At 39.0% G+C, this 14,717-nt stretch overlaps 1 protein-coding gene across 12 annotated transcripts in view; it reads right to left on the reverse strand.

The window, feature by feature from the left end:
* GRIA4 (glutamate ionotropic receptor AMPA type subunit 4) overlaps positions 1 to 14,717 on the reverse strand; it is a 399,366-nt gene that overhangs the window by 15,480 nt on the left and 369,169 nt on the right. For 3 of the 12 annotated variants that reach the window (XM_086679259.1, XM_086679261.1, XM_086679260.1), the window contains exon 14: positions 11,708 to 11,746. The exons of the other annotated variants lie outside the window; for them this stretch is intronic. In XM_086679259.1, the coding sequence (XP_086535385.1) occupies positions 11,725 to 11,746 (22 nt within the window). In that variant the 3' untranslated portion in view covers positions 11,708 to 11,724. The remainder of the gene's footprint in view (positions 1 to 11,707; positions 11,747 to 14,717) is intronic. 12 annotated transcript variants of the gene reach the window in all.

A 14,717-nucleotide genomic window follows, 5' to 3' on the forward strand; every position in this document is an offset into this window, starting at 1 on the left:
TAATGTAATACAGGTGACCAGTAGGTAAGTCACTGCCCAGTTCACAGCCGAACCACATGTTTTCCTTCCAGAAACATGTGGTCCCTTGACAAAGTCTACTTAACACTATGGTATGTAAATTTACTTATCTTTAATGATGCATAGAAGGTAACTTATAATTAATATTCAGAAAGAAGTCTTTATGGATTCATGATCGCTTTGCATATTCGAACTGCCTGTGTTCCACAAGTGTCTGACTACAGATGCAATTTCTTCGTATAACCACATAGGTCTAGCAGCCTCCTTAGATTGTCATTTAAACTGCAGCATTCACCACATACGTAAGGACCGTTTGAGTATCTGTCCTGCCTCATTTATGGAACACATTGCCTTTACACATTATTAATAATGAGCATCATCAAATGACTTAAAAAATACATAAAATGACGTCACTCATTGGTGCTAGAATAGATTTAAAAGTTTTTTTTTTTTTTTTTTTTTTTTTTTTTTTTTAATCTCGGCAAGAGAAAAGGGAACCCTGAAGGAGTAATTGTAAGCAAACTTAAGGAAATCCTAAGTAGTGGGATGAACGAGCGACTGAGAAAGCAGATCCTTGTGGCAGCATGTTTTATGGTTGCTTTGCCACCGCCTTCATACCTTTCGGACCCAGATTTGAAAACCAATGTCAGAAACATATATTAATGATACGGGATATTCTTGTCCTGATTAAACTTCGGAGAAGCTGAAATAGTGGTCTGTCAAGAAGATAAGACATAGAAGAAAAAGGCTGCGGGCTATTCCTTTCATTAATGATTCCTTTGATTCTGTAAAATGCAGCTTTTACATGTAAACTCAAATGAATGGATTGTTTCCATTTAAAAGAAGAAACAGTAAGTGACCACATTCTTGCTGGATGTGTAAACCACAATCGATAGCCCAGGTGTGTTGGCAATGACCTGTTTATAGACTGAAGTAGGACTCAGGCAACTGACTTCTTGCCTTTGCCTTGAGTACCTCAGGGGAATTCTACATAAGAAAAACCCTCTCCAAACAGCCTGTTTAATAAGAGTGAGATGATGGGGGACTTGATGCAGGGAGGAATGAAAATGCTCATGTAGCCAAACTCTAGGACCTCAGGAAAACTTCCCAAGGTTTTCACTCCTGAAATTTCCTTCAGTTGAGCTGCAGATTATGAAAACCCTCAGCTCACTGCCCTAGCATCTGGGACCCATTTTTGTTCATCAGACTCTCACGGAAACACCACACAGAACAAAAGCTTTGCGACAGGAACCGACAAACCCAAACCTCTCCCGTCTAGTAATATTGGGAAAATTCATCCAGGGAACAGTAAGATTTTCCTGTTAAAAGCACGCCTAATTCAGGCTAAGACATCTATCTCTCACTGCACCCTTCCATAAATAATCTATCATTAAATTCTACAGGTTTGGATATGCTTTTATGCTTAACTTATGCCTTACTCATTACATTTACTTCTGGACCGTATTTGTTATAATTTTTCTGTCAGTGAGGTTTCAAAATTTACATCTGACAAAATATTTACCTAATAAGAACAATTTTAAAGTTTAAGTTTAGGAAAGTATTTTTTATGATTTCCTGGATATAAGAATACTACTGTAAAGGACTGATATGTCAGCCCTAGACTTAGTCAATATCTGTACACAGGATATTTAAGGCATAACCAGTTTGTAGAATAAACAGTTGGCAACATCACATCTAATCTGGTTAAAACAAACTCAATCCCATTTTACTTAATAGGATGGATATTTCCTTGTCGGTGATGAGATCAATGATGTATGGACAGTCTATTTGTGTAACCTGCTGTGTAATTTTGCTGGTGTTCCATTATTCTTATAGGAAAGGATCTATTAATGATACACACATGAGAAAGTCCTGTCACCTTTAGGCTTGTTTTCTCTTAACCAGAATGCTCTCTTCATACCAACCTCTCTCTCTCTTTCTCTATGTTTTGACATTTTATTTTTAAGTAATCTCTACACCCAATGTGGGACTTGAACTTACAATCCTGAGACCAAGAGTCACACACTCCACCGAATGAGCTGCCAGAGGCCCCTAAACTCTCTACCAAATTTAAATATCAGGTGTTCAAATGTCCAAAATATTTACCTGAATGATGCTAGGACACAGTTTTCATAGTCAGTCACCACAAATCTTAATATACTTTAAAAAAACTAAAAATTGTGTAAATCCATAAGAAATTATGTAAACAGATAAGAAAATCCCTTTAAAACCAGCAAAATCCCTTTAAAATCATTGGTAGATGATTTATGCAGAAAGACATACAAACCATACAAAAATAATTCAACTTAACCTGGAATTAAGCTGATGTGAATTCAGACAATTCTTTGCTAATTCAATTCTTGGCCACTCATGTCAGGAAAGATAAAAGTAAAGATGATGTTCAGTATGGTCAGGGATTTTATAAGATGTGCGTCCTAAACCACTGATGAGAGAATTTAAAAACTAAGAGGGAAATAAGATGGTTTTATACAATAAAAGCTTGAAAACAATTCCTGTTCTTGGAAATTATTGATAATGTTGATAATAACATTAATTGATTAATATTAATGTAATTGGTTAATAAGAATTCTCCTTTGAGGTATCAATTCTAGTAAGTTTATCAACAATGCTGGTAAAGGGGCTGAATAAATCTCATAGTATATTTCTGTAGCAAAACACTGAAAGCAATGTACACGCCCAAGAGGAGGGGAGGATTAAGTAGATTTGGGGGTATAACGGTGATTCTCAAGCTTGACCTGGGTATAGAATCACTACTACAAATACAGATGATCAGGCCTGACATTGCGGTATCAGATTCCTCTGAATTGGGGCGGGGGGGGGGGGGCGGGCAGCATATCTACATTTTTACAAAGCTCCTGAGATGATGGTGGTATTTATTCATAAGCACCAATTGGTCTTATGACTGAATTTTTTACAACCATTAAAAGTTTTTAACAACACGGAAAAATAATTACAGTATAATGTTAAGTGAAAAAAGAAATTTGTATGTTCACTATGACTTTAAGAAATATATATATATATATATATATATATATATATATATATATATTTATTTATAGAGAGAGACATTAATAGAAAAATATTAGAAAAAATACAGCCAAGAGCTATCTCTGGATGTAGGGATTATGGTCAATTTGGATTGCATTTTGCTTTTTATCCTTCCCCACCCACCCCCCCATTTTCTACAATAAAGTGATACTTTATTAATCAGTAAAAACAAACAACAAAACCTTCTCGATTATTTTACAATGTTATATTATTTTATAATCTAATGTCTACAAGAATTGTTTTATGCAAACCAAAATATACATTCTATTTTGGGTCCAAAAACAACAGAAATGGGGAAATGGTGGACTTCGGGAGTTATTATTAAGGACATCAGAAAAACACTCATTGCTCCTGATGCTGTGGTTTGCTTTGGTCCACTTGGTTCTGTCCTCTAGCCACAGGCTGGAGGGCATGTGATGCACTTGGCTTCCACCAAGATTCTGTCTCATCTGAGGGGGAGGGGTCAGGCTGAGAAGTATGAGTAACGCACAGATTAGCAGGCACACCCCCTCAGATAGGATCTGCAGGAGGTTAATAGAACTCTCTGTGGTCTGCAGAGACTGACTGTCTCACACACATATCTGCAGAGACAAGGTGAGCTTTTCCCCTTAGGCTTCATTAAAAAGATGTCACTGTGAGTACACTGGCATCCTGCTAAGTGGGCCATTAAAAAAATACGGATATACTTCTGTTTTTAGTAAAAGAGTTTTCATGGCTGGCAACTACGTTTTCCCCCAAACAAGTAGTAGTAGAGATTCTAAGAACAAAGTCCTTTTCATTTTATGGAGGTTTTTTTTTTTTTTCTTAAATGAAAAAAAAAAAAATCAACATAGCACATATTTACTGTATCTCTTTCTTGAAATTAAACTAAAATTCTAGATTGGAAAACTCATTGGATTTAAGCTTTGTTATGCAGCAGATAAATATATGCAGAAACATTTCCAGGACAACTCTACTAAGAAAAGAGTAATTTCATGAAAAATGAATAACAATCAACTCTGCACTGGGGTGCCTGGGTGGCTCAGTCAGGTGAGCATCCGACTTCAGCTCAGGTCATGATCTCACGGTTCATGGGTTCGAGCCCCGCGTCAGGCTCTGTGCTGACAGCTCAGAGCCTGGAGCCTGCTTCTGATTCTGTGTCTCCCTCTCTCTCTGACCCTCCCCTGTTCATGCTCTGTCTCTCTCTCTCTCTCAAAAATAAATACCCTTGGGGCGCCTGGGTGGCGCAGTCGGTTAAGCGTCCGACTTCAGCCAGGTCACGATCTCGCGGTCCGGGAGTTCGAGCCCCGCGTCAGGCTCTGGGCTGATGGCTCAGAGCCTGGGGCCTGTTTCCGATTCTGTGTCTCCCTCTCTCTCTGCCCCTCCCCCGTTCATGCTCTGTCTCTCTCTGTCGCAAAAATAAATAAATGTTGAAAAAAAAATTTAAAAAAAAAATAAAATAAATACCCTTAAAAAAAAAATGAAATAAGACTCTGCGTAGACTTTTGGTTCTGTCATTTAAATGATGGTGGCAATGCCACTGTTGTCACAAGGGTGACATACAGCAAAGTCTATCCCATAGAATAAGATGAGATAGGTAGAGAGGAGCACATATCATATGGGATTTTACTTTTGGGGTGTAATTAGCGACATCCCCTCACTTAACGGGGTTCTCAGCCACAAAACTGAGAAGTTACAACAACTCCAGAACTTTGTATAAAGTCATCGAAAGAACTATGCTATCAACCAAGAAAACAGAATAAGTAAATAAAAATCAATAGGTTGTCAGATGATAAGGAGGTAAGAACTAAGTATGTCTGCTTCTCAGGAAAGGCACTGGTGTCCACGATTCTACCCTTTCTCAGCTGTTGAAGGGCTGAAGAGCAACCAGGTCTCAGCATTAGCGATGCTCCACTAAGTTTTCAATTTAACTTGTAGCTGCTATTACCATTCTTTCGAAACTATTCCTTCCCGTAAACAAGCACATGGCTCTTTTCGCTTCACTGGATTTGTGCACTTATTTCCAAAGGTAGAATTTGGGCTGAATTGCTCTGCATATACATGCAAATGTTTTTAGAAAAGACAGTAAGTTCTCATCCCACTTTGCTCACACATTGACAGGTAAGATTTGCTAAAATGGCACCAACCAACTCATAATTTAATCTCAAAATTGGGAGGGAACATTTTTTTAAGTGGAAAGACAACTCAGACCCAACATGATGTATCATTAACATCTGGACACCACTTTGGTAAGGAAGGATTTATTGTCCTTGTGTTGGATTTTGGATGACACATACGCGGTTAACTTATGTGTACAGTCCTCTGACATTTCACACTCCAAGTGAGTCAAAGACAACTAAATAAATTGAGTAGATACTGCGTTAGATTCCAGAAATTGTCTCTAAATTGTGTGTTCTTTGGAATTTGCATGACTAATTTCTATTTCAGGACTGGGTCTGAGGAACGTGATTCGTTGAAGACACGTTGCGATTTTTGTGAGGATGCCTGCCAGTAACTTAGAGCACTAGCTAGAGATTATGATAAATGACAATTTTAATTCTATTTTTGGTGTTAAATTTTTAAAAATGTAATCGTTACAAATATTTCATGTGGTTTAGTTTCATGGTTTTGTCAATTTTAGGTCACAGAGTAGAACTTTCTATCTTCCTCTGGGTCAGGGACCTCTTTTAGAAGTCTGTGCAGGCTATGGATACTTTCTCAGGACAAATGAACAAGCATACAACATCAGAGACTGGGGATCCACAGACCTTGGAAAGGCAATCATGAACACAGATAAGAAGTATCTGTTCCAGATTTGAATAGTACTTATTGTACATTAATTAACTACTTTCAAGTATGTCTATTAAGGGAAGGGGAATAAAAATATTTCTATGACCGATGGTTGCTCCAGAATTTTCATAGAGAGGAGGTTTTAGACTGTGATTTGGTGGGAAGGAACTTCCACCATACTAGCCTGAATTTGGAATCATTCTGCAAGCACTTCATGTGTGGGGCTTCATAAAGACTATGTTATATTAATATATATATAAGTATGCTATATTGTATATATATAACATATATAAGTATGTTATATTAATAAAAATTAAAAATACAAACTGTTGAAAGATACTTCTGGTTACCCTTCCATGATATGGAGAAAGTGTTAATTATTCATAGCAAATAATGTAACTTTTATTTGTGGTGGTCTTGGGGTGCTGTTTGAGAGGATACGGGCTAAGTTCTGCACCCCAAGCCACCCTGTTTCTGTTATCATTATCTGTGATTGAATCATACAAAAGAGGGCTTTGTTTCAAGAGGAGACCATAGCTACCTGCAGACTGTGCAGTGCTTTGGGTTGTCTCCGAATATCATTCACTTGTTTAGGTGTGATTATTATTAAAGTAAAATTTCAAAAATGGTACAGCTGGTGGCTGTCACCATTCGCCATGTGCGAGCTGTTCAGCAGTACTTGGCTTTTCACACAGATGCCTTGCGTGGCCCACAATTTGCTGTGTGGCCTCTGCTTCATCCCTGACTTTGGGTTCCTTCATCTCTTAGACCACCCTCCTTATTCTCTTTAGATGATTTCCAGAATTCTAAACAATTGCATTTCCCTTTTCTTGCTTTCGCTGATTTTTTAAAACTTCCAGCAATTGCTTTAAAGAACTAGAATCCTATCAGTTTTGTTTTTTTTTGGGGGGGGGGTCAAAAAAAATTAAGAGGTTATCTCAAACCTTCTCATCTTACAGTTGTGGTCAGTGGGGTCTAATGAAAGTTAGGTGAGTTGCTCACCAAGGCCCAGCTGGGATGCAGGTCTCCTGTCTCCTGGTCCAGTGCTCTTTCCCACAGTACAAGGATAACTTTCCTTCTGTTGGTATCCGTTCCTGTGTAGCTAAACTATTTATTCATCCCTATTGTGGTTCTCCAAGGAAAATTTTCTTTTTCCTGTTTGTCAGGCTTCCTGGGGGTGATCCTTGGTGGAGCCTTGACTGATATATTTGCTACAACTTCTGTCCCTTCTGGCTAAGTATTTTTGGAGCTGAGATAAAGCTTCAAAAGCATGAGGTCTTATCAACTGAAATTGATCCTTCCTAAATATGCAAGAAGGAAGAAGTGTAGATGACCTTCTTTAAAAAGCCGTACCATAACCTTTACGTAAAATCACTTGATTTGATTAGATGGTAACCCTTTTTCTCTCTTAAGGTTGGAAGAAGACGGGTCTAGTTCGATACATACTAGGTTCCTAGTGATTTAAGTTCTGATCTTTCAGGACAGGTAATGTTGGATCCCAACGACAGCATCATAAAGAAACTCACAGAAGATGGAGAAGTGTAAAAACAATGAATAGCGAAGCTCCATTACAGAAACTCAATCTCCTCTTTGAATTTTCATTTCCTCTCCTTTCTTACAGCTAATTATCCATTAAGAACTTTTTTTCCTGAAAAGGTGTCTCCCAAATTTATATTTTCATTCTTATTATACTGTTATTACCTCAGGGGAAGCCTTTATTACCTGAAACAAGATCCACAGATTGTCTCAGTCTGTTCTGAGCTACCCAGACTCAGAACGACCATGCTTCTCTGCTTATTCACTGTGCTTTGTCAAAAACCCTTACTGACTCATGACTGCCTCCAAGGATACTATTCTATTTTTTTTTTCTGACATTCAAGGCTTCCTAACAATTCAGCTTATATATACCTTTAAAGTATAATTTAATTATATTTGATTGGGCCAGACTCTGTCCCAAGTTCTCCATATTTTCCCTGAATCCTTGTTGAATCCACATGGCTAGTAACTGGTGTAGGCGGGATTAGAACCTGGATCCTTCTAACACAGAAGCCTGGTCTCTTAACCACCCTAATTCCCCAAATAGACCTTCTCTGCCTCCAGCCAGGCTAGTTTCCTGAAAGTCCCCCAAATATTTTACTCACAGTTGATTCCAATCTCATGACAGAACCTTCACCAGACATTTCTTTCTTCCCCCCACCCCAGCTTTTCTAAAGTCCTTACCATTTTCCAGTTATCACTCCTAGACTTATTCATTCAACTAATATTTATCACCTAGTACACCTGAACCTTTATGAGGTCTATCCCAGATACTCTGGACTCTATCTCCTTCAAGTTTTCTATTGTCTGGAGCACTCACACTTGCTCTGAGTCATACATTACTTTACCGTGTTATCTTGGCACAGTTTTTCTCCATGGAGGACAGTGACTGTGGGACTTTATACCATGTTCACCCCCAAGGCAGGGCAAGAACCACAGTGGGTGTAATCCCTACACTCAGGGATTAATTTAAGGTGCTACTTTTCAAGCAGCCTGTTCAAATGAAAGGAGACTGTGCTGAACCATAAAAGGGAGTTCCTTTGACCATGAAACCTAATGGATTTGGGAAAGACGTGGTACGGAGAGGGTTTTAAAACAAAACAGATAAAGCAAAAGGCTCCCAAACTGTCTGCTAAATATTGGCAAAAGGGACATAAAAATTACACCAGCTATTTTTATGAATAATGGCAAACAATTTTGTCCATCATATAAACAAAATTATCTAAGGTAATATTTCAGTGACATTAAAGATTGTTAAAATGAAGGGGTTACCAGCTCGATCTGTGTAGCTGGGCAAGGAAAAAATACTAAATGATAAAATCAAATACAAGCTTGTTGTGAGTATGAAGCGAAATCAGACATTTCCAATGAAACTCTAAGATAAAAATCCCAGATAATGGCACTTTTGTAATTCAGTACTAATCTATTTAAGTGTAGCAAATAAAACATGTCACTTTTAGAAAATTCTTCTGTTGCTAAACATACTACTGAGAACAGAATAATTCAGTACTTTATTTTAAGAATTACATTTGTCATCAACAGATTATCAAATGCCAACTCTATGTCTGGTTTAACTTGATTAAGATTTATTTTACTGTGTATTTAAGTATGTATTTAATTCACTAAATATGTCTAGTAAACCTTTACCTACAAATATTTTAACTTTCCCACCAAGCTCTTAAAAGAAAAAAATAAAGTTTCAAATTTTCTTTCATTTACAGTGCCAGATTCCTTCACGACAGACTATTATTTAGTTAGAAGTTGAAACATATAGCTTGAAATGTCTTGTAATCACTCTTGTTTCATCTACCCTAACTTTTGGCTTGGATTTTGGTTAAGTGGGAAAAGAGCATAACCATAAAAAGGAGACTGACAAAAACAGGTCTTGGACAAGAAGGGATTCTAAGGTAATCAGCACTGGAGGGGATGCTGTGTGAACCTGCCATTGAAAGGCAGGTGCTTTTTCTGTTACTCTCTAACAATAGCCCAACCCTACGAATTCTAAGCCTCCGTGTCTTTAAAAATTTTAAGTTGATGCCATTCTAAGTGAAACACAAAGCTGCTTATCTTTGAGAGCAACAGGGCTCACAACCAGATTTCAAAACAGAAAGGCATCCGGGGCACCTGGGTGGCACAGTCGGTTAAGCGTCCGACTTCAGCCAGGTCACGATCTCGCGGTCCGTGAGTTCGAGCCCCGCGTCAGGCTCTGGGCTGATGGCCCAGAGCCTGGAAGCCTGTTTCCGATTCTGTGTCTCCCTCTCTCTCTGCCCCTCCCCCGTTCATGCTCTGTCTCTCTCTGTCCCAAAAATAAATAAACGTTGAAAAAAAAAATTAAAAAAAAAAACAAAACAGAAAGGCATCCTCTAATTTACTTGTATTAAACAATTTAAGCGCGAAAACACCAAAGAGTTTAAATTCTTCAGATAGTTTCGCCTACATTTGCCTCTAGTGGTGTTCACACTAGACCACAGCACGTGGCCTTTTGGTTACCTGCTCCTCAGCAGAAGTACTTGGGTAACTTCTTAAGCTACCATTTCCATTCGCTATTTTTAATGTACCTAAGAAACTGCATGTAATTGATAGATAGGAGATCAATACTATTCTGTTTACAAAGCAACAAACACAACAAAACAATAACGGTGATTCATCTCCAGGGCAGTTTGCCTAAAAGAATCACCACAGAACCAGCATCAATGCTTTCCCCGAATGGGCTTACCGTGGAGCATTTCATAAAATTCAAATTATACAACAAATATGCCTGACACAACTAGTGTCAGGGTGGATATCAAATTCTAATACATAACTGGTCCACTAAATGATATTGTAACAATATGGTAATATTCCTTCTTTGTGTCACGGCTTAGGCAAGCCATACATCAGGCATCTTAAAATTCAGGAATGAATAATGTGCCTCAAATATACCCTGTGCTTTTCCTTAGGGGAGTCAGTGAGCGGGAAAGTAAAAACTAGGTTCTATCTGACGTCTGACGACAAAATGAAATATCTGCAGAAAGCCGAGCGCTTAGGTTTCTGTATCTGGTGACCACTGCGATGTTGTCAGCTACAAAAATAGTTTGCGTTAAGTCAAGTTAAAATCAAGTTGCTATTTCACATGTGCCTTCTCACGGACGTTCCTAATCACATGACTACTGAGGTTCCTGCTCAGAAGAAAACAATCTCTAACAAAAAATACCCGTCTGAAGTGATTTTCTTTCATTAAAACACCCCGACGATCCAAGTTGAAGGTAATGCCAAGCTTCTGAACCCTCTTGTAAGGAAACAGCCAGAACTGTTTCTGAATGACAACTATCTATTGGCAACAAATCGCCTGAATTCTCATTCTTCCTGCATTTCCTCTCCTTTCTGAGCTCCCTTTCTTCTCGAGCCTCAGGTATGTCCATTGTCTGATCCTCAAGCTTCCCTAAAATCTACTGGAGTCACACAAGAGAGGGCCAGGAAGACAGAAGCTGTCGTTTCATGAGCCCAAAGTTCTACCTTTCTTCCAATATCTCAAATTCTGGATGTATTTAAATTCTCTCACTTGTTTCTCGCCTTGGATTTCTTCCCCCCTGGAAGGACCAAGGTGAAAACAGTACCAAAGACAAGGAATACTGATGATTTCCAAGGACAGCAACATAGAACGTGAGAGATAACAATGGAAACCACTTAAAAGTGATACCCAAGGCCCGAAAGTCTCTAGAAGCATGAAGAAACACCGCTCAAGACAATATCAGCTCCCCTTCCTCATTTTTCTATCCAGTTTTCATATGGTACCTTAAACATCTCATTAAATCTACACTGCCTGCACACCCAAAATCTAGCCTGAGCCAATTCCAAATTATATACCATCTAAATTCTATCAGCTGCTTATTTTAGTAAAAAATTCTTAAGAATACTATTTTTTCTATAGAAATCCTTTGGATTTTCATTTCGATATTTCTGTAACCCCATTACTCATGACGGCTTGACGAACAGTTACTATCTGTATTCTACACGTAGAGAAATGAACAGCCGATGGTAACTTCCTAAGGCCTATGCAAGAGATTGATCCTTAGTGGAAGACTAGCACTGATACTTGATGATGATGAAAAACATAAATGCATTCGCGTATAACTAGATATGACTAGTTTTCCCTGCTATCACATTTGTAAGGGGATGTTCAAGTGACTGTTATGCACAGGTGGCAAGCTGATTTCCTAATGCGTGGGTTAAAAAATATAAATGTATAAAGAAAAAGGGATTGAAAAACAGGTGGGGGAGGGGTTTCCTTCAAATGGATGGAACCCATTCTTTTGAAAGAAAACTCCCCTCTTACCTTGGTCCTGGAGCTGGTTAGTTCTCCTCTGTCCTCCTCCTAGGGGAGAAATACCCAAAGTTAAACAATAATAGAACATGGTCTTGTATTACAGTCAAGTTCAGTTCCGGCCAACCCTTTCCTCAGGTCTCACAAGACACTACCAACTGTCTGATATACTGGGGCGTTCATTGAATCCAGCTTAACATTTATTTTAAGGATTAAGCCAAAGGGGAATGAACGTTCACTGCATAAGGGGGACAAAAGTGTCTGCCCTTCTCAGTCTGTTTTGTCAGAGCTCCAACGAACGGAAGCCTGGCTTAGAGCAGAGGAATTCACGGAAGGGCTTTGCTTGGGCAGTTCTCAGCAGCTGTAGTGAATCAGGGAGAGTGTATGGGGTGCCCCTGGAGCTCCTTAAAAACACAGAGGCATGCTGTGGTCTTCTCAACCCATTTCCCTGATGTTCCTGGTGCAGGCCAACACCATGTTTGGGGCCGTACTGAATCTGGTGTTAACAAGAATTATTGCAAAAAAAGGAAAACAAACCCTAAGGGGATATTAAAAGGGAAGGTTAGGAAAGTTGGGGAGATGGGGTATTATCGGAAACTATGTACTTGTTTTATTTTTTCCAAACAGGATATCACAGTAGGGAAAAGATGGGATTTTCCTCCCTCAATGTACCTCCATGTAACTAGGACTCCTGGTGTCTCTGGAGAGAAACAAGGCAGCACAATAGAAGGAGCATGGACTTGGGATGAGAGAACGACGGGCGCCTACCTCACCTGAGTTTCAGGAGAATCACCTGTGCGGGTGGAGACAGTAACACCAGCATCAAGGATTCGTTGGGGAAAATATATTCGTATACATGTGCTTGGTATGGAGGAGTTGTTGGATTTGTTTCCTTTTCATCTCTATGGCATCTGATACAATCTTTTCTTACTTGAACTCCTTTGTCTTTTATGAGACTGCCGTGTAGTTAACTGAGTTTAGAGTCAGTTCCTAGTTACCCTTTGGCATAATTTCAGAGACAGTGACTGGCTCCCATAAAACAGATCAAATACCAGACAATTGATTGAATTCCGTGAGACATGAAGGAAAGTGGAGACCAAGAATGAGCCTGAACCCATACAAGATCATGTGCTATTGTTATTTAACTTTGGGTAACTTATTAAAATTCTTTATCAAGCAAAATGACATCAGGTGAGAAAATGGATGGACTCTGGAACCTTGGGGTTGTCACCATATATTTCAGAGGCGTCAGAATGAAGGATGGGGTAATTGTTACTCTAACGGCCATTATGAAAATATGCGGGGGGAAAAACACCGTATGGCAGAGTCCACGTTATACGTCTAGTACTATTATGGGGTCTTTAGCATTACGCTCACCCTACGAACTCTGATCACCTTCAAGTTACAGGATGTGAATGTGGCATAGTCAAACTTCCCTCTATAAGCATACATGTTTTTCCTCATGTTCTTCTTTGGGAACTGTATGTTCATTCGTTATATTAAGAAAATTCTAAAAATGGCTATTTTGACAAACCAGCCTTTTATCCACTAAACTCTATAGATTCCCAAGAATATACACAGAAATAGGGAATTGCCCCCCCCCCCCCCGGAACAGTGCTTTTGGAAATTGTAAGGCTGTGTTATAACTGGAAAAAAACCCAGTAAACTGTCTTTTTATAAAACACATACTTCATCCATGGAAGTCACCTAAACGACATTGGAAGGACGTATCTTTAGATTCTGAAATGATGTGAAAATTTCTGAGTAAGAACAACTCTGGGGACACTGCATGGATTGGATAAAGTTCCACTGGTTGTGCAGCCTTCATGCTTCAGAATAAACTGATGGCTACTTGTGATGAGGCCAAAAGGAAATTAAGTACCATTGACCTTGTTGGTGTTATTAGGGTGCCGTTAGAAAGCACCCTCTCAAGTACTACATATTAAAACACCGTGGGATACCATATTACCTGGGTCAGTTTTCATCATATCTAGATATGGAAGCACACGTTTTGTTCTTAAAAAAAAAAAAAAAATCCAAAATCCAAGCTACATGTGTCTCACTTTTGCTGTTTTATTCCCCCTTTTATAATCCAGTGAATTTTGTCAGATTTGTACCTTGCCAAAAGTTTGACGTCAGTATATAATTTTAAAAGTCTGTATATAGAGACAGACAGGACCTGTGTCTATCTCTAGCTCTGTGCTTCTTAAGGAGAAGTGCTTTCCCTAAATACCTTTCTATTCACAGTGTAGACAGAATGCTACAGAAGCAGCTGTTTATCAAAGAAGTGACTTATTTGATCCCCAAACCAGATGAGATTCTATTGAGGTTCTGGGAATGAATTTCTCCCCAGTCTTATTAAGTGTCTGCAACTTCAAAGAGGTGTAAGGGAATTCGCCAGTTGTTCTGCTAAAGATAGTCCACTGCGTGACACAGATTCTCAGACTCTCAAGCTGGGAAGGGGACTCAGATGTCCCAGCACAGTCCCTCAGAGACGTGAGAAGCTCTTTGACTTGAGCGACTTCGGGATCTTAGCCAATTTCCTCCCATCTTTGGACCAGTTTTAATTGTTGTGAGATCCTGGTTGACCTGAAATCTACCTCTGTGCAATGTCTTCCACTGAACCAGCGTTTGTTTAGTTCTTGATATAAGTTAAACGGTTTCTTGAGCTCTTTGTGGGTATTCTCAATACGCCTTGAGATTATGGATGCTGTTGAAACCGAAACACGGAAGAATCACAGAAACTGCTGAGCAAGTTTTCAGCGTAAACTGTATTTATGTTAAAAAGTTCTCTTTTGTTCTTTTCCCTGTAAGAGCACTGGAGAGAGTCAGAAGAGCTCAGTTCTAATTGCAGCTGTGGGACAGTGGGCAAGTCACTTAACGTCTCCCAATTTACAGAGTCTTCCCATGGAACAGAATGACATCATAAGAGGGTGAGAAGGAGCAAGTGAAATAAAGTGCTTTGAAAGCTCTCGTGCTGCACTGTAACTATTACTGTCTCACTTAAGAAGTATCCTGCTTG

This window comes from Puma concolor, chromosome D1 (genome assembly GCF_028749965.1).
Source record: "Puma concolor isolate L17-30 chromosome D1, mPumCon1.1.hap2, whole genome shotgun sequence".
In the NCBI taxonomy this organism is placed as follows: Eukaryota; Metazoa; Chordata; class Mammalia; order Carnivora; family Felidae; genus Puma; species Puma concolor.